Raw genomic sequence first — 21,008 nt, 5'->3', positions numbered from 1 at the left:
CAACAACTGTCTTTAAGTCTTAAACATTAACACTCAGCGCCGGCCTCTGTGGCCGAGCGGTTGTAGGCGCTTCAGTCCGAAACTGTGCTGCTGCGACGGTCGCAGGTTCGAATCCTGCCTCGGGCATGGATGTGTGTGATGTCCTTAGGTTAGTTAGGTTTAAGTAGTTCTAAGTTCTGTAACACCCCACCCGTCACTTATCTGGTTTTGGCGTGTGTTCACCCCAGCTAATTGACTAACAGATCAACAGAGTGCAAAACTGCCACAATATCGGATAACGCAAAAAAAGTAACAAGGCCCTCTGACTCCTGATTGAACTGCGGTGGCAGTGTTGACATTAATTGATTCAGAATTGATCACTTTTCATTAAAAAGGGGTGCACATTGATGTTATATTCAGCTATTGAACACCAGATGCAAGTGTTGAACATAAAATTAATTACGAAAATGACTTGGGATTTCAACTGCTTGATTGAAAACAGATGCAGTTGATTAGCACAAATTTATTTTAACTCCCGACCTTCCATCATCACATTACATGACTCTCCTATCAGGCAGTGGTAATAAATTGCGTTTACGTGGAGTAAAGCGCAATAAATCAAAAGTAATTCCTATCGACTGACCCAGGCGTAATGCGAAGTGTGAGAAGAATTCTACAATACACGGCCCATGAAATTCTCGTGGAAACTTGGAAACTTTGCCAACGTGATCCAACAAATTAATGTGGCCTAATTCAAGCCGGAGCGGGTGCAATATCACCGAATCCAGCGTGGCGGAGCGGCGTCGTTGTGTGGAAGTCGGCCGACCTCGTGGTGCTGCAAGGCTGCGCTCGTCTATTCACTCCTAGCTACCTTGCTCAGTACATAGCTGAACCAAAACTTTCTATCTCCAAGCTCAATCGTTCCATTTGCTAGGTCCTAAACTGCCGAGAGGCTCACTCTTTCTCAGGCAAGCTGAGTGAAGAACGCCACGTCCGCACTCTAGGCAAGCTGGGAACGGAAGACCTCTGTGGAGACTTCAGCCAGTCTGCTCTTCGCCTCTGTTTCCCCTCCAGCAAAATCACTTACGCCAATTGCAGCACAAGTCGCGTTAATTATGCGTCGCTTCCCAGCGCCGACCAATGCCTGCTCTGGGAAGTGAACAAATTCCCACAAAATTACCCTTCCTCTCAACTTCTGCTATTTAGCTCCTCCCAGGCCACTCATCAAGTTTAGCGTCTGCACAAAACACCAATTTTTCTGGAATTCTGACTCCCAGGAGAGTACTTCAAATTCCTCGGTCCTACGTTCCCATCGGAAGCCGGCCTAATTCATTCTGTCGCTCTTCACCTGATTTACTTCAGACTCTGCGGACTGTGAATTCAGCGTGAAGTTGCTGTAGTCACGAACACGCATATTTTGGCCTCTGTTGACCACTCCACCGTAGCTTTCCACAAAGTTTTCATGTCGTGTGAATTACTTTAAAACCATCACCCGACATTAATTATTCCAATATGTCCATACAATACCTTCTGCAAGATGCATTGTGCCTTGTCAGTCATTTTTGTTCAGCCCTACTGTTCGCTCAACGTGAGTTAGGTGATCTTTAATGACTTCATGTAAGGGGCATAGTTCTTGCCATCTTACAGTTCTAGGGGACTGATGACCTCAGAAGTCAAGTCCCATAGTACTATGAGCCATTTGAACCATTAATGCTCAGCAGCACTGACACGTGGCGGCCTAGTTGTCTTCCTGAATGGCGACAATAGCCGTAACGATTCAGTTTTGCATTGTCTTATGCATAAGATAGATGATTCCATACTTGACTATGACGTATTCGTCTTAGCCTTGCTGTATAGTCACATTGCACTTTGATTTATTTCCTGTTCGGCCTTACAATCAGTTAGCTACTATGATGCACTATGTATTATTGTTGCTCTTTACGGGAGTTTTAACGTTAATCAGATGATGTATAAATGGAAACGCGACATGAAAGAAAGTAGTAGTTACCACAAAACCTATATCTTCCAAGTATTTTTTCAGCAACAATTGTAGCATTGATACAATCTTCAAGAAGTACAATGGATCCTATTTCTTTCTAAAACTGGTCATGGGTAAAATCTGAGGCAAATCTGATAGAAAAGTTCACGTTTCAGATACATTTGTACTATACTGTGTTCATCATAAGAATAAGTCAGGTGCAAACGTTACACCACGTAATCTTCCACGTTTGCTGGAATCTCATTCGATTTCGTTTCACGTGGAGTGAAAGCCAAGCTGTGGCCAGTAGAACCAAGTACGATCATAAGGACCGTTTTATGCTGAGCGATAACACGGAGCAATAGCTTTACCGAACTACACTATGTGATCAAAAGTATCCGGACACCTAGCTGAAAATGACTTACAAGTTCGTGGCGCCCTCCATCGGTAATGCTGGAATTCAATACGGTGTTGGCCCACCCTTAGCCTTGATGACAGCTTCCACTCTCGCAGGCATACGGTCCATCAGGTGCTGGAAGGTTTCTTGGGGAATGGCAGCCCATTCTTCACGGAGTGCTGCACTGAGGAGAGGTATCGATGTCGGTCGGTGAGGCCTGGCACGAAGTCGGCGTTCCAAAACATCCCAAAGGTGTTCTATTGGATTCAGATCAGGACTCTGTGCAGGCGAGTCCATTACAGGGATGTTATTGTCGTGTAACCACTCTGCATTATGCACAGGTGCTCGATCGTGTTGAAAGATGCAATCACCATCCCCGGATTGTTCCTCAACAGTGGGAAGCAACAAGGTGCTTAAAACGTTAATGTAGGCCTGTGCTGTGGTAGTGCGACGAAAAACAATAAGGGGTGCAAGCCCCCTCGGTGAAAAACACGACCACACCATAACACCACAGCCTCCGAATTTTACTGTTGGCACTACACACGCTGGCAGATGACGTTCACAGGGCATTCGCCATACCCACACTCTGCCATCGGATCGCCACATCGTGTACCGTGATTCGTCACTCCACACAACGTTTTTCCACTGTTCAGTCGTCCAATATTTACGTTCCTTACAGCAAGCGACGCGTCGTTGGGCATTTACCGGCGTGATGTGTGGCTCATGAGCAGCCACCTCACCTCACCTCCCGCCTAACTGTCATAGGACTTGCAGTGGATACTGATGCAGTCTGGAATTCCTGTGTGATGGTCTGGACAGATGTCTGCCTATTACACATTACGACCCTCTTCAACTGTCCGCGGTCTCTGTCAGACAACAGACGAGGTCGGCCTGTACGCTGTAGTGCTGTACGTTTCCCTTCACGTTTCCACTTCACCATCACATCGGAAACAGTGGACCTAGGGATTTTTAGGACTGTGGAAATCTCGCCTGCAGACGTATGACACGAGTGACATCCAATCGCCTGACCACGTTCGAAATCCCTGAGTCCCGCGGACTGCCCCGTTCTGCTCTCTCACCATGCCTGATGACTACTGAGGTCGAAGATACGGAGTACCTGGCAGTAGGTGGCAGCACAGGGCACCTACTACGAAAAAAGTATATTTTTCGGCGTGTCCGGACACTTTTGATCACATAGTGTATTTAACTTGAACAGCATTGGCCAGCCTGCTGGTCCATCTAAGCTGAGGTGATGTCAGCAGTTGGAATTGCGACGTAAAAAAGAGACGCGCAAAGATACAATGTAGCTTCGAATGCCGTTTCATTTTTGAAAAGAATGAAATAATATTCGGCAAATCTCCAGTACTACCGCACGCTTCTCAGAGGACATGACGGAAACCATATCATGTGTAAACGTAGTATTATAATTAAAAGCAACAGTGATTAAAATTCCCAACTTCCACCTAGTGTAACTATTCTGAGTGAGCTATGTGTGAGACAAAAGCGTACTGCAGGCATTTCACCACGCACGTAAATACTGAAGCAACTGAAGGTACCAACCTAGTCAGTCGTCTGGGAACATCTCAATTCCTTCCATATCCGAGTCCGAAAGACACATTTCAGTTCTGGAACTGTCATCTGCTACACTGATGACGAGTCGATCAACAACAGAAGCTTTATGCATTAGTCCCAGTGCGGCTGGCAGCTTTAATCCCATCTTATTTCTCGCGACAGATCCCTTAACTTGGTTCCAGATCAGCTGCGTTGGGTTCACGTTGCTGTGGTACGGTGGCAACCGTAAAAATGGTGCACTTGAATGGTATGCTCAATGCTGTCAAAGTGATTGTTCTCCATGTTGCTACCATGATTATCAGTCTGGGTCCTGTGAGACGACATATGTGTTACAAAATGCTGCACGTAGTCCAAATAAAGAGTATTTAATTTTCATTTTTGTCCTAAAATTTTAATCTAGACAACCTTTATTAGCAGTGTTTTACAAATATCGATAGCTGAGAACTTATATTGGCAACGAAGGCTGGAATTTTGCATGCAGTATGTAATTAGAAACAAGAAGACATGCATTTACAATTAAAATAATGGTTAGATATGTCTTATTTAGCATATATTTCATGAATTTCACATTTGATAGATGTAGGTATTCCTAATTTTACGGTAAAGAGAACAACCAAAGCGATATTGGAACCCTTGATAAAGAGATTAATTCTGGATTACCATTCTATTACTTAACTTGGTTCTGGATGCTATTTACAATTGACAATCTGAAGTTCCTTTGGTATTGGTATGTTAATATTATTCTCACATATATCTCTGACACTTGACAAAAGTGTCTATACATTTATCTTCATGGCTATGTACAGGAATATGGTAATCTTATTAGGCGCAGACTGAAACTTGACTATAGACTGGTACAGACAAATGTAGAGCTCGTACAGACTGGTACAGACTACTGCAGACTGTTACCGCCTGATGCAGACAAATGCAGACTGGCTAATCGGAGGTCTGCACACTCGTTATAATACCTCGCATGTTTATGTCTCACTGCGCGAGTCTGCTCTGCAAGGAGAAAAGGTTCTACATTAGCAGCAATCTCATTGGCTGCATTACATATTAATACGTGGATCGGTGGAAGCAGAATTTAGTCCGTCTCTATGGCAGCGCCATCTCGTAGTGTGGAGACGGACGAGCGCTGCGCCTGCGCTGTTGTGCTTAGCGGGGCGCGCTCTAGTGGGAAAGTTGTGTACGCACTAACTACGCGGAACTATGTACACAACAACTTTCGTAAACACAATCCGTCAGAAAAATTCAAAGGTGATTTTCTCTGAGAACTTGTGAAAAAACACTAAGAATGACCTGTTTCTCGACACTTTTTCAGTGTGCTCCACATGCGTGTTCCACAACCGAGCAAGAAGCAGCGTCAACTGATTTGCACAGTACATATTAACAGTATAACAATCAGAGCACAAGAGTACAGAGAGTGTTACAGTATTCGATTTCTGAAATATAAACTACAAAGCGTGATTAAGAAAAACGTTGATGGCTGTCGTACATTTGAATATCTCAAAGTTTCATTTACCAAAACATAGTAGTGTAATAAGGTATCTAATACATGACCTACTTCCAAGAGCATAACAACACCAGTGTACGTGTGCTACGGCTTCTGACCAATCATCGCATTCGTGAATGTGTACATCAGATTTATTCTTATGATGAACGAAGTATAGGTAGGACAACTGCATGGTATTGAAGTTGCGACTCATAACCTCGCATGCGCAATTAACTCATTAGCGGCTCGTTTTCGGACCCATGTTTATGGCGGCGCTTCTACTTCTGTTGCCAGCACAGTTTCATGCACATCAGATACAGCTACAAATTTTGATACACCGTACCTAAAACTGTTGCTCTTGGACACATGTGGCGATCATCTGAGCTTGGCCCACCAAGCATCCGGTTGTGTCAGTTGGGCATTATGGCCCCCGTAAACGTTCAAACATTGTCAAACTTAACTATGGTTGCCAAACATTTGACCGTGTACTGTGCACGTTGACGTGTTTGTCAAGCACAGGTCGTGTTTGCGAGAAATTTTGGTTGCCAGTAAGTTTGACAAGATGGCGGACGTTGTTTGTGTCGACGTGTCGCTGCATATGTTTACTGACAAATTGGTTTTTTACGAGTTGTCTCACTGTACCGTGAGTTCCGACTGCTATGAAAACTACGATGAAGCATAAAGACAAAAAACGACAGATAATTACCAAAATGGTAGAGGAATCACATCTTTTGCAGCCATAAATATCGCAGGAGGAGGTTACAAACTAAACCAATACTTTGAGCATACAGTAACATACAAGCGGAGTGGAATGAAATAAAAGAAAACGAAGTATGTTGCGGCTCATAACCACGCATACGCAATTATCTCCGTAAACGTTCAAACATTTTGTCAAACTTAACTATTTCTGGCAAACATTTGACAGTGTATGGTGCAGTTTTACGCGTTTGTCAAGAACAGGTCGTGTTTGACGTATTTGCGAGAACTTTTGGTTGACAGAAAGTTTGACAAGATGGCGGACGTTGTTTGTGTCGACGTTTCGCCGCATATATATATATATATATATATATATATATATATATATATATATATATATATATATCAACGGACAACGTGGGCTATAAGTTCCCATGTTGTGGTATTTTAATGAACTATCATTAGAGGACCAAATGGAGACAATAGATTTTCACGTACTTGTGTCTTCTTTGTCAATGCTACACAAGTTATTAAACGTTTCACTGTCCATCCGCAGAAAGTTGATGTAATCACCAGGTTCTGAGTGAAACATCTCCATTAACAGGCTGTCAGTTGCATATTTCTCATTTTAAAGCATTCCCTGGACGAGGGTCTTGTTTTGTTCTTCTGTAAACACAATGCCAGAGGCAAAGTTGGAAATGCCTTATTTGCGTTTGTAGCCAAAGTACAGCATACACGAAAATTGTCTGCCGCAGAAGTAAAGGTTAGATTGACAGAATTTGTCAGTACGTACATGTGCTTGTTTGACACATACGTGGCTCAATGAGAGCGAACTTGACAAGCAAGCTTCGTCTTTTCATCTACATCTACATCTACATGGATACTCTGCAAATCACATTTAAGTGCCTGGCAGAGGGTTCATCAAACCACCTTCACAATTCTCTATTATTCCAATCTCGTATAGCGCGCGGAAAGAGTGAACACCTGTATCTTTCCGTACGACCTCTGATTTCCCATATTTTATCATGGTGATCGTTCCTGCCTATGTATGTCGGTGTCAACAAAATATTTTCGCATTCGGAGGACAAAGTTGGTGACTGGAATTTCGTGAGAAGATTCCGTCGCAACGAAAAACGCCTTTCTTTTCATGATGTCCAGCCCAAACCTTGTATCATTTCTGTGACACTCTCTCCGAAATTTCGCGATAATACAAAACGTGCTGCCTTTCTTTGAACTTTTTCGATGTACTCCGCCAATCCTATGTATTTTATGAGGGACTTCATAAGTTTGAAAAACTTTCTACATCTACATCTACATACATACTCCGCAATCTACCGTACTGTGCGTGGCGGAGGGTACCTCGTACCACAAGTAGCATATTCTCTCCCTGTTCCACTCCCAAACAGAACGAGGGAAAAATGACTGCCTATATGCCTCTGTATGAGCCCTAATCTCCCCGGCAGTAAAATTGTACTGCACTCAGCATGAAATGCTGATTCTCTAAATTTCCTCAGTAGCGATTCACGAAAATAACGCCTCCTTTCCTCTAGAGACTCCCACCCGCGTTCCTGAAGCATTTCCGTAACACCCACGTGATGATAAAACCTAACAGTAACAAATCTGCCAGCCGGAGTGGGCAAGCGGTTCTAGGCGCTACAATCCGGAACCCTGAGACCGCCACGGTCGCAGGTTCGAATGCTGCCTCGGGCATGGATGTGTGTTATGTCCTTAGGTTAGTTAGGTTTAAGTAGTTCTAAGTTCTAGGGGACTGGTGACCTCAGAAGTTAAGTCCCATAGTGCTCAGAGCCAGTAACAAATCTAGCAGCCCGCTTCTGAATTGCTTCTATGTCCTCCCTAAATCCGACCTGATAGGGATCCCAAACGCTCGAGCAGTACTCAAGAATAGGTCGTATTAGTGATTTATAAGCGGTCTCCTTTACAGATGAACCACATGTTCCCAAATTTCTACCAATGAACCGAAGACGACTATCCGCCTTCCCCAGAACTGCCATTACATGCTTGTCCCACTTGATATCGCTCTGCAATGTTACGCCCAAATATTTAATCGATGTGACTGTGTCAAGAGCTACACGGGATTCTTTTTCCTATTCATCTGCAGTAATTTTCATTTGTCTATATTTAGAGTTAGCTGCCATTCTTTACACCAATCACAAATCCTGTCCAAGTCATCTTGTATACTCCCACAGTCACTCAATGACTACGCCTTCCTATACGCCACAGCATCATCAGCAAACAGTTACACATTGCTATCCACCCTTTCCAAAAGATCATTTATGTAGATAGAAAACAACAGCGGACCCACCACGCTTCCCTGGGGCACTTTGATTGTCAACTCGAAGAAAGTTGACGAAATGATAGAGTTCTAAGAGTAATATTTCTTTCAGCATATTTCCATGGGCAAATCTCCCAATTTAAGCCATTCCCTGGTTCAGAGTCTTGTTTTCTACTTCTTCTTAGTTAAAGACAGTGCCAAATTCAATGGCAGTGTTGCTTTGTATTCATTTATGGCCGTTCTCACTTCTCTCAAAATACACACGAACACGAACAGCGTCTGCTTCAAAGTGAGGTTAAACTGACAAACACTGTTTGAATGTGTACGAGTTTGTTTGGCAAATCTGTGACTAGCTAAGAGCGATCTGTCAGACACGCATGGTCGTTTACGGGCGTCCTTCAGAGTGTCCCTGTTATCGCATCGCAGGTGCGAGCGGCGGCCGGCGGCCCCATTTGACGGGCTGGCTGTGTGGGCCGCTGTCTACGACGCGCCGCTAGCCGGCGCTAGAGAGCCTGTATAGGTAGGGAGTGGCCATAGGTGAAGTTGCCCGTCATTGCTTGAATAGCTTCGGCTCAATTTTTCTGCCAAACGTCTCTCACGCTTCCTATGTTGGCCGTGCTTTTGAGTTGAAGTTCAGAGGACTTTTGGAAACGATTAAAAGGTATTTGAATTATTGAGAGACTTGTTATGCGTTGTGCATGCATCTTCCATTTAGTTGTATATCGTTTTTAGTACGTAATTAGCGTTTGCGATCTGAAGTAGTCACGCAAAACAGGTAGGCCTATTACAATTTACTGCATTTTTAAGCTCTTATTTCTTTAACAGTTCGTGCATACTGGTAGCATCACAAGCTTTTCTGAGGCCAATATCTGACAGTGCGTGCTGGAAACGGAAAGTTCCTCTAATTGTTGTGCCACGCTCATTCGACTTTATAGCGTCAAACTTTATTTCGTTCCGAATCAGAACACTAGGCATTATTTTGGTTTCAGTATTATTGCCTGACTGTTGACGCAGGCAAGTTGTAGGCACGTTTTCCGCAGTTGTCGTGGTTGCTGAAACATTGTTCGTATTAAATAATTGTAGGTACTCCTGAAGACAGTTTTTAATAGGCCTACTTACTGTGGGGTAGAAGGGCTACAGTAGTTTCGTTGTTATATTTGGTCGTTATTACAGTAGCCTACATTTAACATTACCTGATTTTTGCAATCTTTTTCGTTTGTTATCTATGAGAGGTATTCAGGAATATAGTGTATAGCATTTGTTTTGTATCGGAAGTGCATAACGCTAAAGATTTAACGTACCTGTATTACGTCAGATGAATGAAAGTCGTAAGCAGTTGTTTACTTGTGACATGCAAAAAGTCTGAGAAGTACTTCTTGTCACGTCTTCAAACTTTTTGCCTGTCACAAATAAACAACTGCTTACGACTTTCTTATATACAGGGTGTTCCAAAAAGGGACGGCCAAACTTTCAGGAAACATTCCTCACACACAAATAAAGCAAAGATTGTATGTGGACATGTGTCCGGAAACGCTTAATTTCCATGTTAGAGCTCATTTTAGTTTCGTCAGTATGTACTGTACTTCCTCGATTCACCGCCAGTTGGCCCAATCGAAGGAAGGTAATGTTGACTTCGGTGCTTGTGTTAACATGCGACTCATTGCTCTACAGTACTAGCATCAAGCACATCAGTACGTAGCATCAACAGGTTAGTGTTCATCACGAACGTGGTTTTGCAGTCGTTTACAAATGCGGAGTTGGCAGATGCCCATTTGATGTATGGATTAGCACGGGGCAATAGCCGTGGTGCGGTACGTTTGTATCGAGACAGATTTCCAGAACGAAGGTGTCCCGATAGGAAGACGTCAAAGCAATTGATCGGCGTCTTAGGGAGCACGGAACATTCCAGCCTATGACTCCCGACTGGGGAAGACCTAGAACGACGAGGACACCTGCAATGGACGAGGCAATTCTTCGTGCAGTTGACGATAACCCTAATGTCAGCGTCAGAGAAGTTGCTGCTGTACAAGGTAACGTTGACCACGTCACTGTATGGAGAGTGCTACAGGAGAACCAGTTGTTTCCGTACCATGTACAGCGTGTGCAGGCACTATCAGCAACTGATTGGCCTCCACGCGTACACTTCTGCGAATGGTTCATCCAACAATGTGTCAATTCTCATTTCAGTGCAAATGTTTTCTTTACGGATGAGGCTTCATTCCAACATGATCAAATTGTAAATTTTCACAATCAACATGTGTGGGCTGACGAGAATCTGTACGCAATTGTGCAACCACGTCATCAACACAGATTTTATGTGAACGTTTGTGCAGGCATTGTTGGTGATGTCTCGATTGGGCCCCATGTTCTTCCACCTACGCTCAGTGGAGCACGTTATCATGATTTCATATGGGATACTCTACCTGTGCTGCTAGAACATGTGCCTTTACAAGTACAACACAACATGTGGTTCATGCACGATGGAGCTCCTGTACATTTCAGTCAAAGTGTTCGTACGCTTCTCAACAACAGATACAGTGACCGATGGATTGGTAGAGGCGGACCAATTCCATGGCCTCCACGCTCTCCTGACCTCAACCCTCTTGACTTTCATTATGGGGGCATTTGAATGCTCTTGTCTACGCAACCCCGGTACCAAATGTAGAGAGTCTTCGTGCTCGTATTGTGGACGGCTGTGATACAATACGCCATTCTCCAGGGCTGCATCAGCGCATGAGGGATTCCATGCGACGGAGGGTGGATGCATGTATCCTCGCTAACGGAGGACATTTTGAACATTTCCTGTAACAAAGTGCTTGAAGTCACGCTGGTACGTTCTGTTGCTGTGTGTTTCCATTCCATGATTAATGTGATTTGAAGAGAAGTAATAAAATGAGCTCTAACATGGAAATTAAGCGTTTCCGGACACATGTCCACATAACATATTTTCTTTCTTTGTGTGTCAGGAATGTTTCCTGAAAGTTTGGCCGTACCTTTTTGTAACACCCTATACATATATATATATATATATATATATATATATATATATATATATATATATATATAAAGTGTGAGACGTATTAGTACTTCTCGTCACGTCTTCAAACTTTTGGCAAGTCACCAGTAAACAACTACTTACGACTTTCATTCATCTGACGTAATACAGGTACGTTAAAGCTTTAGCGTTATGCGCTTCCAATACAAAACAAAGGCTGTACACTATTTTTTTTGCGTTACTTTCATTGCAATATGTCTAGTAAACGAATTTAAAGGAGATAAATGCAAGTAACGAATAATTTTTATAGCCACTGTATCAAGTTTTCCTGTGCTGTATGTAGTAGGCTACTATGAGTATATTGTAGCTGTAAAGAAAGGCATTTAACGAATGATTTTGACATGTTGTCTTGTGAGTGTGTACTCCACTACTCCACTACTGGCCATTCAAAAGTCCCGCCCGCAGTTTGGCAGACAAAAGCCCGCCGTATCGTCCGGTTGGCCACTCTCTCCCTACACAGGCTCTCTATGGGAGGTCGACCTCTGGTGTACAAACGGTTGAAAAGGCTCTGAGCACTATGGGACTCAACATCTGAGGTCATCAGTCCCCTAGACTTAGAACTACTTAAACCCAACTAACCTAAGGACATCACACACATCCATGCCCGGGGAGGATTCGAACCTGCGACCGTAGCGGTCGCGCGGTTCCAGACTGAAGCGCCTAGAACCGCTGGGCCACACTGGCCGGCTGTTTTGTTTTATTCTTCTGTAAACACAATGCCAGAGGCAATGGTGGAAATGCCTTATCCGCATTTGTAGCCAAAATACGGCATATACGAAAATTGTCTGCTGCACAAGTAAAGGTTAGATTAACAAGGTTTGTCAGTACGTGCATGTGTTTGTTTGACACATACGTGGCTAAATAAGAGCGAACTCGAAAGGTGAGTTTGGTCTTTTAGGAGGGACTTTATAAGTTTTAAAAACTTTGATCGTCAACTCGAAGAAAGTTAACGAAATCATAGGGTTCTGAGAGTAATATTTCTTTCAGCATATTTCCATGGCTAGATTTCTCATTTTAAGCCATTCCCTGGTGCTGAGTCTTGTTTCTTTCTTCTTCTTTATATACTATGCCAAAGCCGATGGCAGTGTTGCTTTGAATGCATTTATGACTGTTCTCACTTCTCTCAAAATACACACGAACACGAACAGGGTCTGCTTCAAAGTGAGGTTTAACTGACAAACACTGTTTGAACGTGTACGGGCTTGTTTGGCAAATCTGTGACTAGCTAGGCCGGTATTACACTATCAAATTTCTTTGTCAAATATCTTTGTCAAAGAAATTTGATGGTGTAATAGGTAACTTTGTCAAATGTCATCAAATATTTGATCAAATCTAGGGCCTCGCTGTGGATTTGATCAGAGAAGTCACTTGTCTTCTGTTCACTGCAATGTGAGATGTTACCACATGGAGCGGTAGTATCGCTGCAGCGTTCTGTCGTCTGTAGTGTTTTTATAAACACTGCCGGTAAATACAATTGGTGTGTGCCGACAACTACAAAATTAATAGAGATATATGAAGCTGATGAGGCGCTTTACAACGTGAGGCATGCTGAACACAAAAATAGATTATGAAGATTGTAAATCTGACTTAACCTGACCTAACCTAACCCAACCCTCTCCTGTAGCGAGGAATCGGAGTGTCACAGTGAGCCTGTCTTCTGAAGATGTAGCAGTTCTTAAGTGAATATTGTGCTTTGTGATATGAGGATACACTTCATTGAGCACACAGAGAAATGTATGCTCATCCATTCTTAAGTAACTGATGCGCGACTTGACGCCCTCCACTACAAGCTCACGTGACAAGTTTTGTTGAATGCTTTTATCGTGTCGTCGTAAAACCCACGGCTTCATGCAGGTATGTTTCCTTTTTTTCCGCCCGCTTCTCTTCCGCATGTGCACACAGTGCAATTGTGGTACGTACAACTGCTGCGGTTAATAAGTTGTTGTCCTCAGCCAGCTTGAACTTTGACGAAAAATATGATGACAGTGTAATACCCCTTCTAGCGGTACGTCCAAGATGTTTGTCAAATATAATTGACGGAATATTTGTTCACATCTTTGATCAAATCTTTGAGAAAGAAATTTGATAGTGTAATACCGGCCTAAGAGCGATCTGTCAGACACGCCTGGTCGTTTACGGGGGTCCTTCAGAGTGTCCCTGTTGGCGCATCGCACCGCAGGTGTGAGCGGCGGCCGGCGGCCCCATTTGACGGGCTGGCTGTGTGGGCCGCTGTCTACGACGCGCCGCTAGCCGGCGGTGGGCGCGCGCGTCGGGTCGTACCTCTGCCTCCGGCGCAGCGAACGCGAGCAGGCCAGCATGTCGACGTCGACGTGTGCGTCTCTGGCGCGGTGCGGTGCGGTCGCCGTCACGTCTGGTGCGGAGTGGAGTGCACGCGAAGCCGGGGCCTGCGAAGAGCGGCGGCGGGTGGCGCCCGGCACGCCTCGCTGCCTGCGCGGGAAACCAGAGACCGCCGCCCGCGGGCCGGAACCGGCCCCCACAATGGCGCGCCCGCCCCCGTCTTCATAGCGCCCACCGTGGTACGTCGCGAGCTGCGCAACACCCTGCTCCTCGCCGCACTCTCGCCTTTCTCGTGTCGTGTAGTCTCCGGTTGCACGGACCGCCCTATCCCATTACACTCAACGAAATGGAAAGTCAACATATTCTGGATAAATCTCACGAGCGAACCTTCCCCCAACCGCACCCCCGTCAGATTTAGTTATAAGTTGGCACAGTGGATAGGCCTTGAAAAACTGAACACAGATCAATCGAGAAAACAGGAAGAAGTTGTGTGGAACTACGAAAAAAATGAGTAAAATATACAAACTGAGTACTCCAAGGCAACATAAGGAACATTAAGGATATTATGAGCTCTGGGGCGCCGTGGTCCCGTGGTTAGCGTGAGCAGCTCCGGAGTGAGAGGTCATTGGTTCAAGTCTTCCATCGAGTGAAAATTTTACTTTCTTTATTCTCGCAAAGTTATGATCTGTCCGTTCGTTCATTGACGTCTCTGTTCACTGTAATAAGTTTAGTGTCTGTGTTTTGCGACCGCACTGCAAAACCGTGCGATTAGTAGACGAAATGACGTGCCTCTCCAATGGGCACCGAAAACATTTGCTCGCAAGGTCATAGGTCAACCGATTCCTCCACAGGAAAACACGTCTCATATATTCTATACGACACTGGTGACGGCATGTGCGTCACATGACAGGAATATGTTGTCGACCCACCTAACTTGTACACTTGGTGAATGGGTAAAAAGATTCTTCTACCTTGCCCAATTTAGGTTTTCTTGTGGATGTGATAATCACTCCCAAAACAGTGTGAAAACATAAGAGTTTGTCACATAAACTGCAACAAATGAATGCAACAGTTTCACAGTCGCACATTTTTCCCTGTGCTCTGTCAAAACATATGTTTTTAACGTTTTCAAATTTTTCCGTGTGTAGACCGTCAAATTCTGCATGTGTCCAAGAAAATCTGAACATGTCCTGGAATTTTGGAGAGCGAAGTTGATTATGTTTCAGTGCCTTAACTTTGATAATAGTCTGAAAATAAAATATTTTTCACTCGAGGGAGGCTTGAACCAAACACCTTTCGTTTTGTAGCTGCTCACACTAAGCACGGGACCACAGCGCTTCAGAGTTTACAGTGCCCTAGATGCTGCCTATCTTGCGCATGGACTACTCAGTTTGAATATTTTGCTTATTTTTTTCATAGTTCCACACAACTTCTTCCTGTTTTCTCGATTGATCTGTGTTCAGTTTTTCAAGGCCTATCCACTGTGCCAACTTGTAATTAAATCTGAGGGGGGTCCGATGGGGAGTTTCCCTTGTCAGCAACACAAGGTTAGAATCGTGCTGCAGTGGTTTCAGAACCATGATAATGAAGTCGCATTGATATCTTAGCGCCGTCCGGAGTGGCCGTGCGGTTCTAGGCGATACACTCTGGAACCGAGCAGCCGCTACGGTCGCAGGTTCGAATCCTGCCTCGGGCATGGATGTGTGTGATGTCCTTACGTTAGTTAGGTTTAATTAGTTCTAAGTTCTAGGGGACTGATGACCACTGAAGTTATGTCGCATACTGCTCAGAGTCATTTGATAACTTAGCCAGCAAACGTACCTACTGCAACATACACTATGTGATCAAAAGTATCCGGACACCGCCAAAAATATACGTTTTTTTTTCATATTAGATGCATTGTGCTGCCACCTACTGCCAGGTACTCCATGTCAGCGACCTAAGCAGTCAATAGACATCGTGAGAGAGCAGAATGGGGCGCTCTGCGAAACTCACGGACTTCGAATATGGTCAGGTGATTGGGTGTCACTTGTGTCATACGTCTGTACGTGAGATTTCCACGCTCCTAAACATCCCTAGGTCCACTGTTTCCGATGTGATAGTGAAGTGGAAACGTGAAGGGATACGTACAGCACAAAAGCGTACAGGCCGACCTCGTCTGTTGACTGACAGAGACCGCGGACAGTTGAAGAAGTTCATAATGTGTAATACGCAGATATCTATCCAGACTATCACACAGAAATTCCAAACTGCATCAGGATCCATTGCAAGTACTATGACAGTTAGGCGGGAGGTGGGAAAACTTGGCTGGTCATAAGACACACATCACGGTGGTAATTGCCAAACAACGCATTACTTCGTGTAAGGAGCGTAAACATTGGACGATTGAGCAGGCAGGCATACGATGGCAGGGTGTAGGTAAGGCGAATGCCCGGTGGACGTCATCTGCCAGCGTGTGTAGCGCCAACAGTAATATTCGGAGGCGGTGGTGTTATGGTGTGGTCGTGTTTTTCATGGAGGGGGCTTGCACCCCTTGTTGTTTTGCGTGGGACTATCACAGCACAGGCCTACATTGACGTTTTAAGCACTTTCTTGCTTCCCACTGTGGAAGAGCAATTCGGGGATGGCGATTGCATCTTTCAACACGATCGAGCACCTGTTCATAATGTACGGCCTGTGGCGGCGTGGTTACACGCCAATAACATCCGTGTAATGGACTGACCTGCACAGAATCTTGACCTGAATCCTGTAGAACACCTCTGGGATGTTTTGGGACGCCGAATTCGTGCCAGGCCTCACCGACCAACATCGATACCTCTCCTCAGTGCAGCACTCCGTGAAGAATGGGCTGCCATTCCCCAAGAAACCTTCCAGCACCTGATTGAACGTGTGCCTGCGACAGTGGAAGCTGTCATCAAGGCTGAGGGTAGGCCAACACCATACGGAATTCCAGCATTACTGATGGACTACGTCACGAACTTGTAATTCATTTCCAGCTAGGTGTCCGGATACTTTTGATCACATAGTGTATATCGGGCGCCAGCTGCGTGCCCACAAACCACCGTCCCGTAATTTGCAAGAATTTAGTTACCTGTGAGTAGACATCCGGTGTGTCATACTTCTGGAAACAATATCAGGGACTTATAGAATCCATGCGAAGGAGAAGTGGACCAACAAGCCATTAAACGAGTGATCATAATTCTTTGGCTCATACATGTATGTACTGTTCTCTTACCTCAAGATATGCTCAATGAATAGTACGGTGCAATGATTTTTATTTTTATTTTATAGTACTTGATTACATCGAAAGCAGAACTAGAATTACAAGGCGTGTAGAAAGTGTCTTGGAGTATCGGCCACTGTCTTCTCTGCGATAATACCTGTTGGTAATGATACACTAGGCTGATACTTATTGAATCGTAACAGAGCACATAGCGATGGGAAATTATTGTTACTATTTCAGCACAGCTCACCAGTGTTTAGCTGACTGTTTTACACATATCGCAGATAAAATACCAAATATTCTCCTGATACACACATGCAAGATACGCACAGCCTGCACACTTGGTAGTACGCAGCACCCAGTCTTCTTCAAATGAATCCTGACACATAATGCCTTTTCAGTCTCTTCCGTGGGCTCCTTATTTCCAGAAAATTTCAGTTTCCTTCGCCGCTTTTTAAATGAACTTCCACCGGCCCCCCTTGCGTGCTTATTTTACTTTGGAACACCCGGTTTATGTTCAGCTTTCTTTCTCTCTGTTTACGACTTTATTTTTTCTGCATTTAATTTCTTGTCCATCGTGCAGATCTTTTTCTTTTCTAATTGTTGAAAACGCTTCAGCTGTTTCCCACGCGGTCATTTTGTTAGATGTAGCCTTGCTCACAGCCATTTTCATGCTCTCTTCATTCCATTTTCCTCTTAATTTGTTTCTCATTTTCTGCCATTTTCATCTGAAAAGAAGTAAGAAGAATAAAACGTAATTTAAAAATTGAAATTACGTCAGGCGGATACTGGAAGACAATAGAGTGGTCGGTACTCCACGGCAAACACGCAGAAGGACCTAGTCATGTTGTGTGTTCTCTTATATAAATTATCATAAAACGCTTGTTACGTGTAATTCTTTACATATACACAACTGGCCATTAAAATTGCTACACCAAGAAGAAATGTAGATGATAAACGGGTATTCATTGGACAAATATATTATACTAGAACTGACATGTGATTACATTTTCATGCAATTTGGGTGCATAGATCCTGAGAAATCAGCTCCCAGAACAACCACCTCTGGCCGTAATAACGGCCTCGATACGCCTGGGCATTGAGTCAAACAGAGCTCGGATGGCGTGTACAGGTACAGCTGCCCATGCAGCTTCAACACGATACCACAGTTCATCGAGAGTAGTGACTGGCGTATTGTGACGAGCCAGTTGCTCGTCCACCAGTGACCAGACGTTTTCAGTTGGTGAGAGATCTGGAGAATGTGCTGGCCAGGGTAGCAGTCGAACATTTTCTGTATCCAGAAAGGCCCGTACAGGACCTGCAACATGCGGTCGTGCATTATCCTGCTGAAATGTAGGGTTTCGCAGGGATCGAATGAAAGGTAGAGCCACGGGTCGTAACACATCTGAAATGTAACGTCCACTGTTCAAAGTGCCGTCAGTGCGAGCAATAGGTGACTGAGACGTGTAACCAATGGCACCCCATACCATCACGCTGGGTGATACGCCAGTATGACGATGCCGAATACACGCTTCCAATGTGCGTTCGCCGCGATGTCGCCAAACACGAATGCGACCATCATGACGCTGTAAACAGAACCTGGGTTCATCCGAAAAAATGACGTTTTGCCATTCGTGCATCCAGGTTCGTCGTTGAGCACACCAACGCAGGCGCTCCCGTCTGTGATGCAGCGTCAAGGGTAACCGCAGCCACGGTCTCCGAGCTGATAGTCCGTGCCGCTGCAAACGTCGTCGAACTGTTCGTGCAGACGGTGGTTGTCTTGCAAACGTCCCCATCTGTTGACGATCCGTTACAGCTATGCGGATAAGATGCCTGTCATCTCGACTGCTAGTGATACGAGGCCGTGGGGATCCAGCACGGCGTTCCGTATTATCCTCCTGAACCCACCGGTTCCATATTCTTCTTACAGTCACTGGATCTCGACCAACGCGAGCAGCAATGTCGCGATACGATAAACACCAATCGCGATAGGCTACAATCCGACCTTCATCAAAGTCGGAAAAGTGATGGTACGCATGTCTTCTCCTTACACGAGGCATGAAAACAACGTTTCACCACACATAGCCGGTCAACTGCTGTTTGTGTATGAGAAATCGGTTGGAAACTTTCCCCATGTCAGCACGTTGTAGGTGTCGCCACCGACGCCAACCTTGTGTGAATGCCCTGAAAAGCTAATCATTTGCATATCACAGCATCTACTACATGTCGGTTAAATTTCGCGTCTGTAGCACGTCATCTTCGTGGTGTATCGATTTTAATGGCCAGTAGTGTATTATCACTTAACTTAAAAGCGAGTACCTCGAGCCTCAAGATATCTTTCGTGACGTAAGAGCTACAGCAACACCTTCAGCCAATCAGAACGGGCAAAGGACTGATGACAGTAAGAAGTTATAGCCTACAACTCCTGTACACTTGGATACACAAGCTTGGTTCTGCTTACTGTAAGCAGCTGCCATTTGGAGGCGGAAAGGCAGATCGCAGTGGCAGCCGGTACAATGTGCCGGCCTACATTGCGCGACTCTCTCCTACGAGGTGAACCAGAACTCCATGGACAAACTTTCAGGGATATCGTACCTGGAACCCAAAGTCTCCAGCGGCTCCAGTTATTGCATTAAGCTTCTTGCAACGAGATGAAACTACACTCCTGGAAATTGAAATAAGAACACCGTGAATTCATTGTCCCAGGAAGGGGAAACTTTATTGACACATTCCTGAGGTCAGATACATCACATGATCACACTGACAGAACCACAGGCACATAGACACAGGCAACAGAGCATGCACAATGTCGGCACTAGTACAGTGTATATCCACCTTTCGCAACAATGCAGGCTGCTATTCTCCCATGGAGACGATCGTAGAGATGCTGGATGTAGTCCTGTGGAACGGCTTGCCATGCCATGTCCACCTGGCGCCTCAGTTGGACCAGCGTTCGTGCTGGACGTGCAGACCGCGTGAGACGACGCTTCATCCAGTCCCAAACATGCTCAATGGGGGACAGATCCGGATATCTTGCTAGCCAGGGTAGTTGACTTACACCTTCTAGAGCACGTTGGGTGGCACGGGATACATGCGGACGTGCATTGTCCTGTTGGAACAGCAAGTTCCCTTGCCGGTCTAGGAATGGTAGAACGATGAGTTCGATGACGGTTTGGATGTACCGTGCACTATTCAGTGTCCCCTCGACGATCACCAGTGGTATACGGCCAGTGTAGGAGATCGCTCCCCACACCATGATGCCGGGTGTTGGCCCTGTGTGCCTCGGTCGTATGCAGTCCTGATTGTGGCGCTCACCTGCACGGCGCCAAACACGCATACGACCATCATTGGCACCAAGGCAGAAGCGACTCTCATCGCTGAAGACGACACGTCTCCATTCGTCCCTCCATTCACGCCTGTCGCGACACCACTGGAGGCGGGCTGCACGATGTGCGGGACCGTAGCCCAGCTTCATGGAGACGGTTGCGAATGGTCCTCGCCGATACCCCAGGAGCAACAGTGTCCCAAATTTGCTGGGAAGTGGCGGTGCGGTCCCCTACGGCAGTGCGTAGGATCCTACTGTCTTGGCGCGCATCCGCGCGTCGCTGCGGTCCGGTCCCAGGTCGACGGGCACGTGCACCTTCCGCCGCCCACTGGCGACAACATCGATGTACTGTGGAGACCTCACGCCCCACGTGTTGAGCAATTCGGCGGTACGTCCACCCGGCCTCCCGCATGCCCACTATACGCCCTCACTCAAAGTCCGTCAACTGCACATACGGTTCACGTCCACGCTGTCGCGGCATGCTACCAGTGTTAAAGACTGCGATGGAGCTCCGTATGCCACGGCAAACTGGCTGACACTGACGGCGGCGGTGCACAAATGCTGCGCAGCTAGCGCCATTCGACGGCCAACACCGCGGTTCCTGGTGTGTCCGCTGTGCCGTGCGTGTGATCATTGCTTGTACAGCCCTCTCGCAGTGTCCGGAGCAAGTATGGTGGGTCTGACACACCGGTGTCAATGT

General features: G+C 45.6%; 1 protein-coding gene across 1 annotated transcript in view; it reads right to left on the bottom strand.

Moving 5' to 3' along the window:
- Positions 1 to 13,798, bottom strand: part of LOC126426916 (skin secretory protein xP2-like) — a 242,360-nt gene extending 228,562 nt beyond the window's left edge. Inside the window, exon 1 of the mRNA XM_050089020.1 lies at positions 13,743 to 13,798. Coding sequence (XP_049944977.1) covers positions 13,743 to 13,780 — 38 coding nt within the window. The 5' untranslated portion in view covers positions 13,781 to 13,798. The remainder of the gene's footprint in view (positions 1 to 13,742) is intronic.
- Between the last annotated feature and the right edge of the window lie 7,210 nt (positions 13,799 to 21,008).

Source organism: Schistocerca serialis, chromosome 11 (genome assembly GCF_023864345.2).
Source record: "Schistocerca serialis cubense isolate TAMUIC-IGC-003099 chromosome 11, iqSchSeri2.2, whole genome shotgun sequence".
NCBI classification, from domain to species: Eukaryota; Metazoa; Arthropoda; class Insecta; order Orthoptera; family Acrididae; genus Schistocerca; species Schistocerca serialis.
Note: the sequence above shows the minus strand (reverse complement) of the source record. Positions and strands in the feature narration are given on the sequence as shown.